General features: G+C 40.6%; 2 protein-coding genes across 3 annotated transcripts; both read right to left on the bottom strand.

The window, feature by feature from the left end:
• Positions 1-1,032: 1,032 nt before the first annotated feature.
• LOC143335257 (replication protein A 32 kDa subunit-like) lies at positions 1,033-5,474 on the bottom strand. Its single transcript, XM_076754546.1, has 7 exons — positions 5,445-5,474; positions 5,238-5,339; positions 4,748-4,861; positions 4,599-4,670; positions 4,387-4,494; positions 4,005-4,124; positions 1,033-1,137 (listed from the first exon to the last, which is right to left on the bottom strand). The coding sequence occupies exons 1-7, from the start codon at positions 5,472-5,474 to the stop codon at positions 1,033-1,035; spliced, it is 651 nt and encodes a 216-aa protein (XP_076610661.1).
• A 366-nt stretch (positions 5,475-5,840) lies between these two features.
• Positions 5,841-21,488, bottom strand: pdik1l (PDLIM1 interacting kinase 1 like). Of its 2 annotated transcripts, XM_076755138.1 has the most exons (4): positions 21,375-21,452; positions 19,857-19,904; positions 17,876-18,171; positions 5,841-10,998 (listed from the first exon to the last, which is right to left on the bottom strand). In XM_076755138.1, the coding sequence occupies exons 3-4, from the start codon at positions 18,158-18,160 to the stop codon at positions 10,258-10,260; spliced, it is 1,026 nt and encodes a 341-aa protein (XP_076611253.1). In that variant the 5' UTR covers positions 18,161-18,171; positions 19,857-19,904; positions 21,375-21,452; the 3' UTR covers positions 5,841-10,257. The 2 variants fall into 2 exon arrangements, with proteins under 2 accessions (XP_076611253.1, XP_076611252.1); XM_076755137.1 differs by lacking the exon at positions 19,857-19,904 and having other exon boundaries at positions 21,375-21,488.
• Positions 21,489-22,388: the final 900 nt, after the last annotated feature.

The raw sequence follows: 22,388 nt of genomic DNA, 5'->3' as shown, positions 1-22,388 counted from the left end.
AGACAAATAGCAGAGATGACATCAGAAAACTGGCCGATGTGATTTTTTTTTCTACCTCCATTTTTATTCTATGACCAGAGAAACTAATGCATATCAACAGAAGTTCAGAAACTTTAAACGATGGATCTCAAGTCATATATTTTCAATTCTCAAAGAATGTGTAACGTAAAATGATTTACACATAGTGATAAACCCACAGAATTACAAAATAACTCTGCAGTTCCTCAGCTGTACGGAAGGCTTTAGCATCTCTCAGCTCATTATTTTGATTTTATAGCACACAACTTTGCTAAAGCTCTGATAAACCCACTGAACAGTGCCTGCCCAGCTCCAAACAACAAGCAGACAAATTTACAGGCTGACAGTGAACTTAATGGAACATTTAACAGCTAAAGAGCCAGGTCATTTTCTCAGGAGTTGTTGGAAAGTAGATGAAAGGTGACTCCAAATGAATGCTAATGTTGCTTTGTGTTAGCTGGATATGTAAACAGGCCATGTAATGATAGGAGGCATAAATGGCAACATACTACATTAAGAACACAAACTGTGGTCTCCTGAGTGAAAGCCATCTCATACAGACACTAAAGCGTGCTTTATGTCTGTATGAGACGCTAAGTGCTGTGACAGAACATTGGTATTTGATGCCCTAACCCTGACCGTGGGAATGAGACCAGGCTAGAAAGGATGGTCCTTGATGCTCTTCACAAAAACAGTCTTAATTGGGTTGACCCTTAATGGAGTTTATTGGCAAACTTGTTGAATATGAGGGAATGAACAATATCTGAAAAAAAAAGGTGGAGAAATATTGTGCAAAAGGGTACCAGTGTCACAGTCCAACACATGCTGCTAAATCACTGGCAGAAAAACAGGCATTGAAGATATGACTTTGGTTTCCTGTGTTATTAAAGGAACTCTGTAAAAACTGTAAATGAAGCATTTCTTAGACTGTTGATGGTTTACTTTGGCCTCAGATTGCACCCAGCACACGTCCTGCCTCTGAGGCCAGGCTGCTCAGTTCAGGTCTGAGGTCAGTTAGGTCACAACACAGTTTGATGAACAGGAGATAATTGAGCTCACCTCCACTGGCATGTCTCCTTTCATCACATCCAGGTGAGGGCCTGGAGGAGGTTTCCTGCTCTGGTAACAAAAACAAGTTTTCCTTTGGAATCACAGCTAATTAACATATACATCTGGAATAAAGTCAAGATATGATTTTTTTCTGACAATCTTGGTTTGTTGGCTGATGAATTACAAAAGGGTTATCCACAAACTCTGCAAATATTGACGCTGTATTGTTCCCTTTAAATACAGCATCTTTATTAACTGGAAGGCCGCTGGAAGACATTCAATGCTGCACTCATTTGTACACATGGAAAGGGACAGAAATAGTTGTGTGAAGAATAAAAAAAATGGAAAGTTTTGTGTAATCTGCTTTCATGTTGACGTGAGGATGCTGGCCCGATGAGGATGATGGATGAAGAGGTAATGCCATAACCACACATTAGGTTGCTTAATTAAAAGCTCTAGTTTTTGATTCCCGGAACTTCATTCCCTCTGCAGACTACCACACTGTTCCTCTGAACTGCCCGGACTAGTTCAGCACAGGCAGCCAGACATTGCTGTGATGATACGTAATAGTCAGTTTCACTTGCATAATATCATTTCACACACACACGCAACGAGCCGCACCCATGAACACACGCTGTAAGTGGGAGTGCTCTGTGTGGTGTTAGGTGTCCTCAGGCCATAAAACAGTTTTGCTTCCAACATTTAAATTAATATAGCAAAATATGTTTCCACAGTCCATTACCTGCAGAGTAACTCCCATTGAACAACTATAGCTCAGAATACAGGCAGCAAAAAGCATGTCATGTATGACAGAGCTCCCTCTGGACCAGTCAGTAACTAATGTTTTGCAATGTTTTGACCTCTGATGTCATCAGTGACAGAAATGTAATGGAGATTGATCCATAGCTGACAATATGACTCACTGAGATCATTATTAAGGAAGGCTTAGCATGTCTACAATGCCAACTAAGATCTGTAGACACAAATCAGCTCTAGATCAGATACCCCTACAAGAACCTTTATCTCCTTAAACCTGACTCCCACAACTGGCATGATGGGCTACTGTTGGGATTCTAAGACTTGCATGTGCCTAATTCTGTTTACAGCCCATTTTCATGGCCTATATAAGATCAGTTTGTTCACTTGGGGTCTCCAGAGATACTCCTGTGAGTTACGTAAAAAGCTCATCTAAACATATTCAGAAAATGAGCCATTATTAGGAAAAGCACATGTAGGGACACTTTTGAGCCACTGGCTGTGTGGTTTTTGACAGCTGCAACACCACTGAAAGGGCAGTGAGCCATGTGATGGAGACAAAAAATTATTAAAAGAGCTTTTTGTTATGAGATTTCATTTGCTCTTCATTAGCAAATTATCCCATAGACAGTGTATTTTAAAACGTACCAGTTCTTGCAACAAACCCTGGAAATGGTCTCAGTTTCAAAGCAAGCATTTTTCAACTGTGTTTGAACTGAAGTTACAGGAACTGCTACGGTCTACCCAACATGCAAACTTCATGCAGTGTTGACCAGGATGAACAGTCAACAGTAAGTGTTGTTGAACAGTAAATGTTGCTGCCATCTTCGCTCCTGTTTTCTGTCTTGAATTTGGGAATCTGAAGACTGTAGTAGTTCTAAATGAAGTGTCTTAAACAGAGGGTAGGAGATGTATTTTAAACTTCCATATACACAACAATCTTGACATCATTTGCGTGGTACCCACAAACTCAAACAAATTATAAATACACATTAAAATAAAAAAGCCTGAGCAATACATCAGTGCAGTAACTCTTTAGAGGAAATGATACACTATAAACCCTGTAACAGTTTCAACATCTTTAGGCCAAGACAGATGAACCAATCAGCTACAGTACATCATAAAGATATAACTACATTTAACCAAAACAACTAAGATTTATGTGGGAAAGAATGTGGGTAGCATGCACATCTGGATCGGATGTAATCCAGGACTGATGTCTTGATGCTTCACTGGCCTCTGGGCAGCCTGCTGTCCACTTGAAATGGTGCTCATCACTGCTCCAGAAGACATGACCTTCACTTACCAGAGGAGCCTGGGAAGTTCTGTAGGAAAAAAAAGACAAAATAATAACCAGGTCTGCAGTATGTGGAGAGATAAGACTTACATGGGATATTGCTAATCACCTTGCATCCCCCAGCGAATGCTAAAAAGGACTAGTATGGACTGGGACTTCAATACACATAGTGCCTACATCCAACATCACAGGGCTTCTCATGAAATGCATCTGGGGATTCCTTTTTGCACTGTGGTCAACAGCAATGTGCCTTTCCCGAGAAAACGTCACGGTAATTGAGGCTAACCTCACCGTAGACTGTCTCATGAACTATCCAGTGAGGACAGCTCCTGGAAATATGCTGCTGTTGTGCAAGTAAAAAATACTTTGTGTAGCATTGCGTTAATTTGTAAATATTTTAATAATGTAATTTGATCATTTACAGTAAACTCCACAAAAGGAAAAACCATTCACCTCAATGAGCATTATTTTCTGTCATGGTGGCAGCAACATCCTGCTGTCATTCATTGCCATTGCTGCCACCATCAAAACAAGTTGGGTTTTTCATATGATGTGACATTTTGTCATTACACAAAAAATTCCTCAATTTTTACAAGAAACTTATTTAAACAAAAGCTGGCTTTATAAAGTCATATCACTTAACTTTCCCATTATTCACACCAAATCACTCGCCTCAACTGTCTTGCTATAAGAGCATATAGATCCTTCATCAAAAAGGAAAGTTCCAGTTCCATTTCCACCTGGTGTATTTTCCATAGATGTTGCTGTTGTAGCTCTATGGGTCATGCTAATTTTGCACTCAACACCTCTGTTGTAGAGGTCCAGCAAAGATAGAAGATATGAACGTATGATTTGGCCGAAGTGACCCTTTAAATCCACTAACCTGACCCTGGATGGTGGACACCCAGTTTGGTTCAATGTCTTTGGGATGGCCACCACGTCTACGCTTGAGGACTCTTGCAGACAGCGAGGCAGAAGTGGTATTCATATTCACATCAAATTCCTGGATAAACAACATTAACACACCATTTACAAAATTATATGCTTACAGTTGAACATTTCTGCACCTGAAGTGATTCAAACTCAAGTACGATATCCATGAAAATGTTGAATTCTGGGTTTCAGTGCAGAATTTTCATATCTCAGTTTGAATTCTGCCCAATAAATAAGTCAGCAGTTAAGACACTGAATACTTTCCAAATGTGGGATATAAATGGTCAAACAAGGGTTTGAAATAAGATTAGAGTTTCAGGTCAAAATTGTACCTTTCCAAAAAGCTGCACATGGGCTTGTACCACTTCCAACATGTGGGATGTGATCTCATTCAGGTCATTGATACAACGGATATTCATTGCCAGCAATGACCTTTGACCCTGATGCAACATACAAAAGGAATGGCTCATACATATTGTCATTATAGATGTTCAGTACCAACTTCCCTTTAAAGCCCATCATCTCTAAACTCTATATTACTTACACTGAAACTGTGCAGACTTCCAATAACCTTCACATATGTTCCAACTGGAGCAAATGTCATCAGAGCCCAGTCCTGAAAGAAACAGAAACTGATCATTTACCAAAACAGTGCACATTTGCTTTTACAGTGGGAGTGTTGATGCTACTGGCCTCTGTGTTCACCCACTGCTTCACATTTAACGGTGGGCCTGTCATGTCATCCACAGAGTACTGGACATTTGTCACGAAGGGAGCATATCCTCTCATGATGCCCACAACAGACACCTGCAGCGAGAGGAAGCACAAGCAAATAAGACTCAGGACACCAAGTTATCCTCAGACCAATGTCCATTCAAGAATTGCCAACTTAAGGCCCTATTTACACAGGACCAGTTTTACCAGTGGACCTCATGTGATTTACAAATTGATTATGAGCAGTGATCAAATTTCTTGCCTCAGCCATACTTGTTCAGTGCTAATCAAATTTAGCCCAAGCCACTGTAACCTTTCAGAGTCACAAGAATATGACTGTATCCTTCATTTCAAATCAAAACGCTAAAATGCAAATGAAGACAGAAGTCATTGGTGTTCAAGTCAACTTTCAGACCTGTGACTGACTGAACACTGACATCCCTTCACTTATGTAGAATGCTGCTCATACCTGGTTCAGCTCCCAGTCACAGATGGCAAAAGTGCCATTGCTGACTTCAGAAGCAAACAGCAGCTGAGACACAGTGCATGGCAAAATCTGTACAGGTGCCCTCTGTGGAGACATCAGGGAGAAGAGGAATCCATCCCAGTTGCATGAACACATTTTCACATTTCCTTTAGATCCCTACATTGTACTTCTGTTATTGACAGAACCCACCTTTGATATCCTTTTTTTGTGGCTGGTCATTCCACTAGGGGACTGACTAAACTGTGTAGAAGCAGAAGATGCAAACCACAGTAAGAAATAAATGATTGTTCAAAGCTGTTTTTTTTTTTCTTAGGCTGACTTACATAGTTGCTGACTTACTTGGTTCCACAAGACAAGACCTTCAAATGAGACTGTCAGGACCATCAGTAGCCAGTGCAGAAAGAAACAGTCAGGCTGGAAGCACTAAGAGAGTAAGCTAACTGTTGGTAGCTTCTTTATGTCCAGGCCATCAGGTGAATTGAATTACAGCAATTACCTGTGGTGCAGTGCAGGACTGGAGTCAATGAGCTGAGGAGGAAATGGCAATGCTCCATTTCTGTAAAGCAATTCACTTATTATTTCAATTCATTTTATTAAAAATCCATCAATTCAACAGTGATTGACAGGTGTTCACACCACTTTTGATAAACTTCATTTAATCTCTTCAAAATATCTTACAATGACATAAGAGCAAAAATTGTTCATACAAAAGTGTGAGAGCAGAAGTCTGCCTGGCTGTGAGTGCAGAGCTTATCTGACACGATTCCAAGTGTGTTCTTCATCTGCCACAGTACATTTTCTATGGTAAGTGTGGCCCTGATCCAGGACTCGTATTAGGAGTCACAGCCCTGCATGGGGAGCTCCTCAGGATGTTTGAGTCACTGTGCGGCTCATAACATTTGTTTCAGGAAGAATGTAAACAATGTGATCTCAAAGAATGGTAGGCAATCGTCTTACTGACGTATAAGATGGGGAAATGAGCTTACGCAGGTGCAAAGTCAAAAAGAAAAGAAAATATTGCTGCCACTTGTGGCCAGAAGTTACCAGAAGCATCAACATTCTTCCCATAAACAAATTCCATGAGCACCTCAGTGAGTGAAATGTCTGAGGAGGAGGTGGTACATTGTATGGCGGTCCTGGATCAGCGCTAGTAAAGTGGTGATGTTTGACTGATGTCCCAGAGTTCCACAGAAGAGTTTCCAAACAGCCCGGTGCCAGACAGGAAAGATGATTGGAGTTGACCCATGTAGTACACCAGCTTTGCTTACACAAAATCACAAACAGGCCAATGAAAAATATACAATTATCACTAGCACACCGACAGTATTGACCTGTAAATATATCACATCTTTTCCATGATTGAAGTAAACTGAAGCTTAATTAAGAGCTGAAGTAAAACTGAATCCATCACAGCAATTTACATGTCAAACAAGTCAGGCTCTTGAAAACAGAGCACATCCACTCAAATATACATCAACCTTGTTCATCCCCTGTTGATCCTATACAGTATTTACACATGTGCAAAGGAATTTAATACAACAAATCAAAGGATGAAATCTCTTAATACCCCAGGACCTAGCATTTGTTTGGCAAACATCTCAAACCTCACAGGAAGCCACGTCTTCTTCCTCCCCCTCTTGTCTAGAAGGGTTGAAGGAAGAAATCTGGCCGGAAATGACTCTACCCATCATCCTCTGCTTGGAGCTCTGAGGATATGGGTGACCTACTTTGAGTCCAAACTTTGATGCTCATGAACAGAAAGCCACAAATACCACATTCTTGAAGCAAAGCAACATTGTCCAAAGCAGCGTAGAGGTCCTGCAGTACAGACAGGCATTTTAATACTGATTTGTGGTATTGCTATTCATACCAAAGCACGACATTGAGGGTTGGTGAAATGCGGTACATCTCAAGCACAACTTCTGCCAATTCTGTTTGAGTGCAATATGACTGAAGCCACTCGAATGTGAAAATGGTGAATTTCAGATATAAGGCAAATCTCAATCGCATCAAGACAGGAAGCTAAGTGGAGAACTAAAGGCTGTGTAGTAGGTAAATATTGGCAACAAGTCAATGAAAATTTTCAGTCAGGGTTGGAGAGCAATGAAGAAACCGAGACTGTTTGGTTTTATAGGTTCCTGTAAAAGTGCACGAATTATGTATGACCTGAAAGGCAAAAGGGGTCCCGAGCATGATCCTCTGCCAAGTGCCGCAACAACTTAATAGGCTTAGAATTAGCCTGTCGGAAGCATGAAGAAAGGGATTACTGTAAGATCCAGAGCCAAAGGAAACGAGCAGCAGTGACACAGTGAGAGGAGATCAAGTTAAACACAACAGTATTATGTATCCGGAAAAAAAAAAGGCAAGAGATCCTCTGGCTCATGGAGGATTGTGTGTGCTGGTGTCTTCTCTCGCGTCTTCCCTGAAGGTGAGAGGCACTGCATGCATAACTAGACTGTTGGCTGACATTGTATTCGCCCGGTAAACAAATACTGATGCAGTTATCACACTGAATCCAGCCTCACAGAGCTCCTCCATATAATGCAGTAGGTAGTTATGAGGAATAAATATAAACAAAATAAAAGTGTTTTCAGTGAGAGTCACACAATCCCTCACCCCTTTTACTCATTCAGGTCTCTCTAAATGGACTCAGATTTGAATATTCATGTCACTGCTCTTGTAGTACAAGCAGCCCTCCTTCAGATAATTAAATCTATGTTTAGGCAACATACGGATTTCTCTCAAGAGTAGATTTGTTTGCCATGTGTGGGGGAGTCACTCCACAAAGTCTTCTGAGTGTAGGCCAGCCTGCCTTATTGTAGTGTGCAGTTATTTGGAATTTCTTGTTCAAGGATAATTCTGGTGTATTACAACTTGGCTTTTATTTTCAGAGTTTTGGACATTATTTCTATTGGTGATGATAACATTATACTTGCCAAGCTGAGTTCTGGGAGCACGGCGACACTGCCACAATGAAGGTTGTACACTGGTTGTAAACAAGCCAAACGTTTATCCAGATTACCTAAACCACTATGTTTGGGGGTGAAACTGAAAGTGGGGGCATTTGAAATATTGGTATGATAATTTCTCATCACACAGAAAAACTGAGTGAGCCCAACAACTAACGCTGGTAGTTCAAAGTTGAACCAGTCTGTAAACTGTGATTAACAGTTACTAAAGACAGTTACTGGACACCATTGTTTTCTCTTCCACATACAAGACACTGTTGTAACCAAGCATTATGTTACATCTGAGGCCAAGAGTTAGCTTATCATTACTTTTAATAAATGTTTATTCTCATAGGGACAAGAATATAGCATGGGCAAATGCCGCACAGCATTTATAGCCTGAGCTAGTTTGAAATTGTGAGCTAAGTGCATTATTATGTGGGTTTACAGACAGATCCACACATCCACTGTGTGGCAGTCTGTGTGGCACAGATGCTACATTATCACAGTACAGCCATGTTTCCACCAAGTCCAGTTCAACAACCCTGGCTACACTAAAAAGTACTGTCTGCAGTGCAAACAAAAAACAGATCTAGGGTTTAGGTACTTGTATGTACATGTTAAGTATGGGGTTTCAAGGGTACTATAACAAAACTGTTTGGTGGAAATGCAGGCCAATGTTACAAAAATAAATGGTGTGTCGTGCATTTATTGGAATTTGGGAAAACACATCAAACTCAGTGGCTCATCCCAGTTTCCCAAAGTCAAACTTCTTCAGAAATTACCACAAATTTCGAGCGGTAAATCATTGTAAACTGCATATGAGCCATGCTAGAAACCTTGACAAGCATAGCAACAGTAAGTAAGGTGAGCACAGTTTAGCTAACGGTCAATTAACTTGGTGAGCACCATGTTATCATTACCAACAGGAATGATGGGCAACACAATGAAAATAAGACCCAAGTAGCAATATAGTAAACCAGAATTACTGTACCCTTTAGGCTCTCATACTCATTAACTGTGTGAAGTGCTTTGTCATTAAACTTGTGTCTCTGAGTTTAAGGCTTTATGTACACAAAGGTGACCTGTTTTGATCATTATACATTCTGTTATACTGGTTCAGGGTGTGTCTGGCACCAATCAACTTATCTTGAAGTCTGTAATGGGCAGAAAGGGGAAAACACCAACCCCAAGCACCTGCTAGCTGGACACTTACTGATAAAATATCCCCCACCCACACAACCAACGAAGCAGCCTTCAGAAAAAAAATGTTATCTTCAAGCACCAAAGTTTGTTTTTTTTTTCCCCTCCAAGACTACTGAGCAAAACTGACCTTGACAGTCGATAGTTTGTCTACAAATAGCATCATGCTGTATGATTTAATTACCTGAGCATTCAGGGCATATCTGCATTTGATGCCAAAACAGAATCAAATCTTGACATAAATATCAATGCTGGTGATCACGTACCAGACTGAAGACAGTTTGTGAGTCAGGTTCTGTCAAAGCCGCAAATGGCTTCACAAAAACATTCCACATATTGAGGTGATTGTGTTTCAATATTGGCCCTTTGGATAAATGTACACTGTAATTATCACAGGATAATGTCTCATATTGCATTTAGTTACAATTAGCACCGAGTCCAAGATGGCATTTGTAGACAAACTGTTTGACTGTCACTTTGACTTTCAATTTTAACTGAGTCCAGGACTTTCGGGGTCATTTTGTTCTTCCATCATGCTTGAGTGATTCTGTAAGGAGAAAGTGGAAGCTGTGATGTGATTAGCCTGAGACTAAGCTGCAGTTTTGAGCAGCAGCAGCAGTGGGTGTTGCACCTCTCCCCTTCAATATGAAGACACAGCTAGTAGAGGACTGTATGTGCTTGGACAGTGGATGAAGTGTAAGCCATGATACAAACAATAACTATTCTAATTATTGTTCCCTAGTTAAAAAACAATAATCCCCTGTTATGTGACCACATAGTTTAACAGTAGCTGATGAGATGTGCACATGTGCTTGATCAGCTGAGTCTGTGGGTGCCAGTCTGCTCATCCATCACGTGTCCCAGTCCAGCTCTCTGCAGGCGATGCGAACCAGTCTGAGCTCCAGTTCAAAGGCGTCGGGCCGTTCCTGAGGGTTGGCCGACAGCATCTCCCTGATCAGCTGCTTCATGTGGCTGTTCATGCTCTTTTTCCTGGCAGGGATCAGCAGCTCCATCTTTGGGTTCTCTAACAGGGCCTCCCCTAAGGGTACAATCTCTGAGCCCTGCTGCACATAGCTCCCCAGCAGCTCCTTCTGAGTCTCCACGTCCACAAACGTGATGCGCTCCACCATGGCCCAGATAATCACCCCCAGGGCGAAGATATCTGCTTTGGCCGTGTAGTGACCCTCCCAGACCTCTGGGGCCATGTAGAAGTCTGTTCCGCAAGCTGTGGACAGGAAGCACTTGTTGACGCTGGCCGGCTCCTCTGGGTTGAGCCCAGAGGTGGAGCAGACCTTGCTAAGGCCAAAGTCGGCCACTTTGAGGGTGGGCTCAGACGAACCAGTCGGCGTGCAAGCCTGGGAGATGAGGATGTTGTCTGGTTTGAGGTCACGGTGTATGATCTGGTTGCGGTGCAGGAAGGCCAGGGCACTGCCCAGCTGCAGCATAAAGCTGGTGTTGGTCTTGCGGCTAGGCTTGCGGGACAGCAGGTAAGCGTTCATGTCACCCCCGTCGCAGAAGTCCGTGACGAACCACAAGTAGTAGGCACAGCACGGGTCGAATGTGATCTCGCCTTTTAGAGATGTCTCCACCAGCTACAGCAGAAACACAGAAAAAGAAAACCATCGTGAAGACAAAAGAAAGTCAACATGAGACCACCGGTGATGGCTGAGGGGCAGTCAGCCTCTGCACACTGCACAAGTTGGGATATACACCAGATACTTTCTGCTGAGATTACTGTGGCTAAAAATATCAGAGCAAACAGTCTCATCATGATATTTGTCAAACTTTGCTGAGATTAAGAAATGCTTTCGCTTGCTTTAGATTTTACCAAACCTAACAACCCTGAATTGTATACTGCAACTCTGAAACCTTTGGAAGAACATGATGTGTGTGATTGAGGCAGCAAGTTTGCTCTTTCACAGTCATGTAAAACGTGAAGTTGTTGTGCTAAAGGAGGAGCTATGGTCATAATAGCCAGAGCAAGACCAACAAGGAGCGAGATTTGCTTGCTTTTCTGTGTCTGCTCTGCCTCTGAATGACCAGGAGAAAGATATTCCCTTGTAGCAAAAACTAAGTAAATAAATAAATAAATAACTGCAGGTAAAGACAGCAGTGCTGTGCTGTCTGGTACACTCTGAAAAAGGCAGAAATCGGGGAAGAAAATTTTGACTCTATTCACAAGTGTCACAGGCAATATCAAATGATAAGATGTACTTACAGGAAATAAAAACAAAGCATTACCTGAAACCCCAACAGACAAATAAGCAGAACCAAAACGATTATATCACTTAGGTCTGGTCTAGCTTACATGATTACTGATAGTGGGTAACAGCTCTGCAATGTTAGAAGAAGAAAATGTCACTCATAACTAAACAAGGACGGTTGCACTGGCTTTGTATTCATAACATGTTGTCTCCCTCCTTCCTTTGTGGGCCATTTTTTACATCAAAGCAGCGTGAGAGGCCTCTCATCTTTTATGCCTACTGCAGGAGCTGAGTTCATTTAATCTCCCTTTTTGACAGGAGACCACAAACCTGTGAGGCTTCATCCATCGCACATTAAATTAAAATTAAATAGGTTGTGCTTCTGGAATTTGATAGATGGTGTTTTGTATTAAACACATAAAAGCTACAGATTTGTTAAAGAATAACAGCTAAATTTAAGTTTCAGTGTGCTTACAGCAGAACATTTGGAAAATATGAAATAACTAAAATAATGCAAGAAGTGGAAGAAGCTTTTTAAGTGGTGAAAGAAGCTGAAGTGTAAGCACTGAGTGAAGTCGAATGATCGATTTCAAGTGCTTCAAGTAGTTGGAGATTCAGATGGAGTTCAAGCTGTGGCAGGAACTGGAATCGTCCAAGTTTAGGTGATACATGGAGGTGGACGTGTCAGCTGAAGTGTAATCACTGAAAAACAATGGAAGATGAAAGCAGTGGATCTGTCAATTCTGTGTTTTGAATCTGCTGGAGCACAGTGCAACATCAACACGTTCCAGGCTACCTCCGATCCGCCAGCACACCACAGGCTGCTGACATGTCTTCAAACTGCAGAGCTGCACAGTAATCTCATCGTGCAGCTAAATACAACGGCTTGTGTCTTAAAATACAGGAGATGGGTTTAAGTATGATATTATGATACAAAACCAGAGTTGGTGCTGGTTGTTGGAACAGTGGAAAGACGAACCACAAGTGTTTTGTTGAGTTCTATTTTGTTCCTGTCAGGTTTGAATGAAGTGTGTTTTCAGATGATATAATTACTGTTTCTGTACATTGAGTCTGGCGGCTTTGACGTACCTTGACAGTGCACAAACCGCTGGAGGGATTACATTGCAGCCTTTTTCGCTGCTGCTGCACTCTCACTCAATACTGGATCATTTTCAAAAACTGTTGTCTCCAACTTGGGTCAGTAAAATCAGCTCCTCCATATAGCTCTTGTGCTTACCATGGTCCCATGTGTTTTTGTTGCTTACATTAAAAACAGTGGAAGCGGCAGTAACCACTTGCTGTCTGAACACACCTGAAGAGATGAACGCAGTTGAAATACCAGTTTAAGAGTAAGAGATGAAGACAATTGAGAGGAGTTGATGTGCAATAAGACTGTATCACTGTTGTTTATTTTTTCACATTCGAAGCTTCTATTGAGGTTTTCCAACGAAAATCATCACACTAAAAAATCTTCAATTTGAGTAAAGTCATTCATTGGATTAAACGAGTCAGTCTTATATAAATGTAATTCATGGGGCATCTAGATTGCTGTTCACAGGTGTGTGAGCGAAAATACTTTGACTGCAGTGAAAATGTTTTTGAAAAGCTAAATGCCAACAAATATGATTTGAAACACAATATTGTGTTCTATCAACACATGCTGTAAATTTTGGAAATGATTACATCTATCTTTTTTCAATAAATATTGACTTTTGGACGTATTGCTTGTGAGTTATTGGAAATCAGATCACACAAGTCAGAAACCATCCTACACAGCCACCACAGGAATCTAATTCAGAATAACATCATTCTAGTAATAGCAGTGTAGCCTAGTATTTATTTGCAACTGTGCCTCTGAAATGTCAGTTTCAGATGAAGTGTGAGGAACGTTGTGTCAGATGATATGTACCTGCTGACAGCAGTTAAAATATCAGCTGAAGAAGATGAACTGTTAACTGATGAGTACAATTTTGTTCAAATGTCAGTTAAGGCTGGCTGAACCGCAAATTAAAGCTTTTGACATAAACTTCTTTACAGGCAACACAGATGCTCTGAATATGTGTAGTAGGCAATTCCTAGTGGAAACCCTGCTGTAAACAAATGGCTGCAAATTGCCTGACATGCCACTACCCAAAGAATCCACTACCCAAGAAGAATAGATGCACATTGTCCCACAGTTGGTGCGGTCAGATAATTCTGCCCTATTATCATTTGTTCTTCTGTAAGCACGTACTGGAACATTACAGAGCAATAAAAAAAGAGCTGGAATAAAGGGATTCTGGGAAAGTGTCCAATGCTAGCGCTGCAGAAAATGGAATGGATGGTCTGACAATAGCCTGCGTGCCGCTGACAGACTATAATCAGGCACCGGCAGACTGCCTGTGTGCCCGCCGTCAGACAGCGGGGAGGCACTGCGACATGACAGGCTGCAGACAGGTTGACTGGGGAGGGGAGTCCCCCCCCCCAGCACATACAGAGGAATATAAAGTGGGGTTCAACTGCTTATTTTTTATTCCACATGCAAATATTTGTGCTGATATTCTATGCCCCCATAATTATAATCTCCAACACCAATAACCATGAGTGTACACAACAAATAACTGGCTTGCTGCTGAAGGCTAACTGCTGTAGAGGAAAAATCATTGACCTTGATGTTTAACTTACTAGGTCTACATTGTCATCTTTGCCAGAAGCAATGTGACAGCAATGTGTCACCAGTGGTCGGGGGTGGATGGAAAAAAAAACATTCCTCCTGTAATCTAGGATGTGTCAGGGGATAACATGATACACTCTGCAAATCAAAACAGGCTTCCAATTCATTACACAAATTATAGTGTTAGTCTATTTTAAGACACAGCAACATGTGGCCAACCAGCAAGTGTTTTTCAAACGCCTGCTAAAATATCAATTACAGAGGGTCGAGCTGGAGTGCATTCCTGGCTGTTGTCTCCTTCCTATGAAATGTGCCATCATCTCTGTAACTTGTGGACAGAATGTCTGGCCCCATATTTTGCCAGCAAAGAGTCAGTCTACAGACATTAACAAGATCAGCTTTTGGCAGGGATGTAAAGCCAACAACAGTCTTGAGTAGGGCAAGTGTGTGGGGCAGATCACGAGTATTTATAGTCACTTTATAATTGACGTTAATGGTTATATTTAGCAATATATCAGGCAAGCTAAAGAGATTTCTGTTAACCTTCAAATTTGGTCATTCTTGTTAATGTACAGTAGTTGAAAAAAAATATCTATCCATACTGCCAAGTCTGAACTCCAGTTATTGTGTCTGTGATGCAGCATATAGCAATGGTAAGACAGCAAACTGTCTGGTCTATTCAGTGTTAACCCAAAGCATATATTGGTAGCCTGGAGGGCTGCAGAAGCAAGGTTTCTGTTTTGTTTCATTTTGGGATGGTGTAACATACTTATCTGGTATCCACACCTGACAATTCTGCTCACTTTAATTCTCCACTAGTTGACAGTGTGGTTGTTCCTCCCTGACTATTACTGAGCCACAGCAGCTCTGTATCTATGCAAGTGAATCAAAAAGGAAAGAAAACCTGCAGGATACAGACCATCCCGAGTCTGGGAATGAGACCAATGATGAATTCATAACTATGTGTAATTACAGCAAATCAGATTAAACGAGACAGCTAATGTTCCAGTGACTGGTTGGCGCTGCCGGCTTACACAATCAGTAGGCTGATCAAATGAGGGATGTAGGATTTATCCAATGAAATATCAAAATGATTATAACACACTAATTTGTAAAATGTTTTTCAAATATAAAACTGAACAAAGATTTTTTTTCCCAAACTGAACTAACACACATAGGCTTGAATCATCCGAATACTTATTATTTTTGTGCATTATGTCCATACGAGGCTAAATCAATAAAACAGGAGACATATTACTTACATATTATTTCAACATAAACATCTTTAAAAGATCTACATACCTTCACATTACAAAATAAACAAATAAAATAATGCCCCACATCGTGTTCGCTCGCACCAGCTTGACCTATGTTACATTTTCAATCAATGAAAGTGAGATTGTGTGCACGGTTTCCAATTGGTGCAGGTCCAAATGTCCTGGAAGATATCAATGTCAGCAGTATCCCATGTTTTTGTGTCCAAGTGGCTGATGGAGGCAAGAATTTAACCAGTTTAACCAGAAACAGCCGCTACATCACTCTTGCCAAAGCCACCAGACTCCATTTACAGAAATGGAAATTTTATCATTGTAAAGCACACTTCATTCAAACTCGACAAAAAATATCACCTTTCACTGTTCCAACAATCACCACCAACTCCAGGATGGTCAGAATAAAACGCTTAATTCCCACCAATTTGATTACATATTTGAATTTAAAATATTCACTGACAGCCCTAATTCATAGAGCCTCATCAAGACAACACAGCGTAGAGTAAATCAATATTATGATATTAATAAAAGTAGGTTTTACATCAGTAAAAACAAATGATCTGTATTAATGTTTTCTAGTCGTCGACACTGAACTAACACTCCTGCGGTGTCCTCCTATCTGTCTGCACACAGCGTGGGGGGGGATTATATTGCACATTTCAGTCGTGCTTCTAGACTTACTGTAAGCTACTTGTTGCATTGCTCCCTGTGAGTTATTCATACTGTTCTGTTGATTGAATGAATTAAGTAAAAACATGTTTTTGACAAAATTGTGATTGAGGCAAAACTTAAATGATTTTTTTCATTTTGAAATCATTAAGCAAGGCAGAAATCAAAGCATCATGTAACAAATCCAACCACAATTTTCTCCAATCTGTCCGTCTGCTTTATGTCTCCACTCTGTCTTAACTAGTCCAGAGGCTGCATTGTTAAATGGCTTCAAACCAATTTAAAATAAAAAGACACTCCTTTTAACACCACAACTTGCCTAAGAATCATTATCATCATCATTTTTAAGTTTTCTTCAGTACCAAAGTAACTCAATGACAGTTGTCGGTACATTCAGCGGTGGGCTACATACAAAAAACTGTTCATTCTAATTAGCTAATTCAGCATACTCTTAATGGTGCCAATTTGCCAAAATGGAAAAAAATGTACACTAAAAAAGTTATAGCCCACCACTATCTCACTGACTCCATGACAACATTGCATTTCCTGTTTGGATCCCGCAAAAGCTCCCAAATTATGGAAATTGTAGTTTCAAAAGAGCACCATAACCCTAAAATGACTGACAACGTCCATTAATATTAACTTTTTTCCATGTTGCGCTATCAATATTTTTTGTAAGACTCACAATGTAGGCACTTAGGACTAATTACAACAGCCGGCATGATAACCAACACTTTTCACAAACGTTTCAGATACAATTTGCTTGGACCTGATATGGAAAGCAATGTGTATTTCAAGATTTTTGTTCGTCAGTGGCTATAAATGTTGTGTGACTTCACAGTGTGAGGTAAATCACCACAAAAAGGTCAATCTTGTTGGTTTCTTATTCTGTAAATAACATGCTTTTACTTAGTCCATTCAATCAACAGAGCAGTATACAGGACTCCCAAGGAGCAATGCAACAAGAAGCCCACAGTAAGTCTGCAAGGACAACTTAAACACACATCTCTCCCTCTTCACAACACCGCTCGGAGAATAAGTGGGAGTTCAGATGTCGTGAGGTATTACAAAACAGAGTACTTATGGAGTACTCAAAAGTGTAATAAGTGGGAACGCTGAGTTGTCAGTGATTCGCTAGTCGCTGAAACTGCCACCGCCACAATCGGTGATTAGAAATCATTAACTCTGATCTCCCACTCACATATTTTTGCTGATTATCAGCTGAAAAGGATCAGTAACCAATCGATCAGGGATCAATCCCAATAAAATATATGCAGCATCTGCAGCATCCTTGCACCCCACCATCATTTGAAATGGGGGTGTGGCAGCCATGGTATGCATGAAGGTGTCTTTATAAGGCCACAACCCATCCTTCACCTCACACCTAACTTCACTTCACCTCAGAATTCATTCTCTTCCATGGAAGGCTGTTACTCTGAGTATGCATTAACAGCAAAGTCACTTTGCAAAAAGTTGTCTGTCCTGTTGTGTACCACTCAAAGGAAAGTAAACAAATGAAACATTCAGCTAGTACTTGAACATGATAAATAAAGTAATAAAGATCCACTGGAGTTTGATTATGGTTCGACATGAATGCAGCATCAGTGCAGGATTACCGTTAAACTACACTGTACTACCCACAACCCTGTTCCAGTGAATCCTGTGTGCTCACCTCCAGGTAGAGCGGGGAGCTGGAGCCGTGGTTCATCCTCTGGGCCAGCTGGTCCCGCTGCAGGATACACTCCTCCAGGTGGATGACGTTTGGGTGCTGGCTTTGGATGCTGCTGAGGGCCCAGAACTCGCGCAGGGCCAGCTCCACATTCTCTGGAGAGTGGCAGCGGATCTTCTTCACCGCCACCCGTGCTCCAGTGCGCTTCACTACTGCCTCATAGACCACACCGTAACTGCCACGCCCCACCTCCTGGATCAGCTCGTACTTCGGCTGGCTGCTTACCATCCTAGTCCTCACTGTGGACAAAGAACATGGGGTTAGTTTTCTATTGATTCCATTTCTGTTTAGTTTACATGATACCTGTGTTGTTTGCTTACATGCAGCTTGGAGAAGAATAACTCCAGCTTTAAACCGTGAAAAACAAATTCATTCTTAAGTTCAGCCAAAGCTAGAATGAGGTTGAAGCAGCCCAAGTTGGCGTGATCAAAGTGTGTATCTTACAGTGATTACAGCACAAAGTTTCCTCTGTGTGTTTCCACAGACAGTGTTTCCTTGCTAAATCATGGTACATATTACTAACTGCATTAACGCAGGTTTGATGCCTGGACAAAACACCAGCAATAAACCTACAAGTGAAAGCCAGCACAAAGACACAAAGTAACTCAGACTGTCAAAGCACCATATAAGCTTCAGCCAAAGTTTAAAAATACTTTGGATTTTACCATCCATCTCTTACAGTGTGATTAGGAGGAATTATTACAAATATGACAGCCGATATTAGACAGACTTGAAATGCAAACCTATCGTTTAACATAAAAAAATCTCTAAGTTCCTTGTTCCCTGTTCCTTCAGTTGAGCGTTTGGGCTTTGCTGTGCAGAATGACATCTGTGCAGAGTTTGAAACTAGAAGGCTGTTTTCATATTCATCTGCTAAGAGTGGGAAGATTCCCTGTGCTTACAGAAAATCGAAATAACAGAGAATGGGCTTTACAGTGAAAGAGGGCACATCTTGCGTCCAACAGTCTTAGATTTTGGAATTTCAAATGATGGAATAGATGTAATTTTAAGGATTTTAACAAGATAATTAAGCTTTTTTGTGGAAAGACAATATCAGACAAACTATTATTCAAAGTACAGTACTTCATATACACCTTAAAACATGTGTGGCGGGGGTCTTTAAAGCACAGGTTTAGGATTTGCTGCTGTTATTTGGACATCATTTATTAGCAAGCAGCCGCATATCTTTTCTAGTTTAATACGTCATTCAGCATATTAGGTATTTCCCCCACGTCTACAAGCCCCAATTATTTTCCTTTTGCTCTCTCTTGTTTACTAGTAAACCTGACATCTTTCGCCAATCACAAAAGGAATTCTTTTTGTTCTCCATTTCTAGTTTTCTCTTAAAATTCTTCTGTAAGTTTCCTGCCCCATTGAAAAAACTCACCAAAAAAGCTACATAATCTTTAAAGTTTTCACGTGGGTGTTACTAGACTAAACAGATCGAGCTGCTCCCCAACACTGGCCAGTTGATTGGTATGCTGGGGCGAGAAGGTGGGTGGCATTCCGATAGATAATTGACGTGTGTTCTTGTTCCCTGAAGCATAAACAATTTTTTTTTCCTAATAGACACAACTGAATTCTTTCCTGCTCCACTTATTATTACCTAATGTGATGGCAGAGCACATTATATGAGAACAGCAGCTATAGGAATCTGAACACTACACACAATACCCCTCAAAAAAACAAAAAGAAAATCTCACACTTCAACCGCAACACATATTGGAGCCACAAAAACTACCACTGCGTTAAAGTGACAACACGCTTCACGAACTGGTATCTGTTACAGGCTTATTATTTCCAATGTTGAGGTACCTGCTGATGCACATCACACCAACATGCGATGCATCCCAGAGATTGATATTTCACTGAAAGCATGCGCTGCAAAGCAGTGTACATTGAAAAAGGAAATGTCAAATCTTACCATCAGTCTCACTCTTCCTTATTATGTAGTTGCATAACCCTGATAGACCTGCCAGACCAGAAAACAGCTCTAAGGGTTGCAGCTGCTGATTATTTTTAACAATCAGGAAAGTTTTCAAATGAAGAATTCAGTAACCAGAAAAAGATACTGAAGAACTTTGTCAAGTTCATATGTGAAAGAAATTAAGGCTCAGCATGTTTAAATTATCTTTAAATCTTAACACTACAACTACTTATCATTCTCATAGTCAATTAACATGTCAGTCATTTTAATGATTGATCAATTCATCATTTAGTGCACAGTGATTTTGTCCAAAGATATTAAATTTTAATTATGTTCAAATTTAATTAAATTAAACAATTTTTATATTTGACAAGCAGGAAAGATAATGTGTATAGTTGTCAGACGTATACTTGATAAATGCCTTAATTTGCGGTAGATTCATTTTCTGTTGATTGACCAACTGATTAATGGACTGACTGTTTCATCATTACTTTTAATAAAAACACCAGCATTCTTAAGCACAAACATGGTATTAATGGTTGTTATTTCTTTACCATATTAAAAAATAGTTTAATTGTAGCAATAACAACATAATTATAAAAACCTATAAAACACGTAACCATATGTACGTGCTGTGTAGGTCAATGACATATTATATAACTATAATTAATGGCTACACTGAATTTATGCCCAACTAATAACGAGTAGGTCCTCATTAATTCAGTTAACATCTTAAGTCACATTCCTTTAACTGTTCTGTTTTCAATAAGAAACTATAAGCATAAGCACAACATAAGTTTAGCTCTTTACCAAACCTACATCAAGTTAGCACAGCAAGAAAACTAATAACGCTAGTCTACCACACTCGAAACAACTGGACGACCAGCCACTGACAGCGTGCAGACCAACTCCACCACCTGCCTGTACTTGGCTATTCAGTGGACAAATCATAAAACTTAAACTTAATGTCAAGATACTTGACACTGTTAGACGTGGACATGATGGACATCTCCAATAAGTCAGAAGAGAAAGTCTCCCTGTCACAAAGAATGAGAGCCAGCAGGCTAACGGGCTAATTAGACATCCACTTGCCTGATTGGCTAACAGGCTAACAGCTATGTGGCCTGGCCACTGTCAGCTAACGATGTTGTTGGTTAGCTAACGTTAGCTTAATCACGTTAACACCAGCTAACAAAGAGTCCAGCTCTCGCCAGCACAGTCGACATGTATGTCTGCATCTAGCTTATATAATTCAAACCTAAAACGAGTCTTTCGCTCTTAAAATGTACTAACATTGGGGCATGGAGGAGGCGTGCATGGTAGGCACTGGGTATTGACAGTTTATTGTCCTGTACGTGTATGTGCGTGTGCCATGCAGAAATTCAACCACATTCCTCACAATACATACACACCTGCGAGCCAAGTAGACAAGTAGCCACAGCAGACAAAACAACAGTCTGAATGTAGAAAAGGCTACAGTTGTTATGCTGCAAGTTGTCATCTTTTCAGTCTCACCTTTGAATCGTTTCTCAGGGGTTCATTTGTTGTCTTCCTCACTCTCCCTGGCAGCCATTACCGCCGCACACGTTCTGCTCGCACAGTCAAACCAAGGAGGTTTTGTCAAACACTGGACGTGAGAGCGTGCAGCTGCTGTGCAGTACAGCGCAGCGGGAGCCAAAATGAGACGACTTCCGGCTGCACATTTCAAAATAAACTCCCGTTTGCAAAGAACAATAGAAGAGCCGGTACAGACACACTCACACACACACTCAAATATTTTCCGAATGACGTTCAGTATTATGGAATTACGAGCAATATCTAAATGAAGAATATCAGAATCCAATGTTGTCAATCAGAGACTTCCATTCCTTTAAAACAGTCTTTAAAGCAGCATTTCGCTAATCATGTTGTAGTTAGTGTACACTCATGATGAATAAATTAAGGCACAGTGACCATTATCAATTTTAAAATAATAAATGAACTACATTTCTTCCTTTACAGGATATTTTCACAAACATTTTTGAATTATATAATAAATGTACGCAAATAAATGGTGATGTATGTTTTAAATATGACTGTGCCAAGTTGTGTAACTGTAGAAGTCTCATTACACCAAACTGAATCCTATTATAGTATGTACATAGTAAGTACAGGTTAATGCCAGGCCCATGTTGCAGAGTGGCAAACTCCATTAATGCCAAACACTGTTTCACATGTTCCTATTTTTACAGTTACATATGTGTTATATAGCAATTTCATTGATAACCTATTTTCCCGAAGGTGACAAATTAATACGATATGAAATCAAAGCACTTCCGGTCTTACGGTGGACCAAATCTGGCTAGCTTTACGTGGTTCCCCAAATTTTTTTTTCAGTGAAACGCGGTCACACACTGCCCTCCCCCTGAAACCTAACTGTCACCTACATGGGGTGGACACAATAACATAAACACCTGCACAGATTTATGTACTCTAATGTGCTGGTCCTGCCATCCTGCCTCCTCTATTGAGATAATGACGCAGATGGGT

Source organism: Chaetodon auriga, chromosome 17 (genome assembly GCF_051107435.1).
Source record: "Chaetodon auriga isolate fChaAug3 chromosome 17, fChaAug3.hap1, whole genome shotgun sequence".
NCBI lineage: Eukaryota > Metazoa > Chordata > Actinopteri > Chaetodontiformes > Chaetodontidae > Chaetodon > Chaetodon auriga.
The sequence above is the reverse complement of the archived record's forward strand: the minus strand, read 5'-3'. Positions and strand labels throughout refer to the sequence as shown.

Coding starts and splice junctions, on each gene's coding strand:
- LOC143335257 (XM_076754546.1), bottom strand. CDS start 5,474: ATGACCAGCCACAAAAAAAGGATATCAAAG. Junction 5,340..5,444: donor ACAAAAAAAGGATATCAAAG/GTGGGTTCTGTC, acceptor ATGTCTCCACAG/AGGGCACCTGTACAGATTTT. Junction 4,125..4,386: donor ATGTGCAGCTTTTTGGAAAG/GTACAATTTTGA, acceptor TTGTTTATCCAG/GAATTTGATGTGAATATGAA.
- pdik1l (XM_076755137.1), bottom strand. CDS start 18,160: ATGGTAAGCAGCCAGCCGAAGTACGAGCTGATCCAGGAGGTGGGGCGT. Junction 10,999..17,875: donor GCTCCCCGCTCTACCTGGAG/GTGAGCACACAG, acceptor TTTCTGCTGTAG/CTGGTGGAGACATCTCTAAA.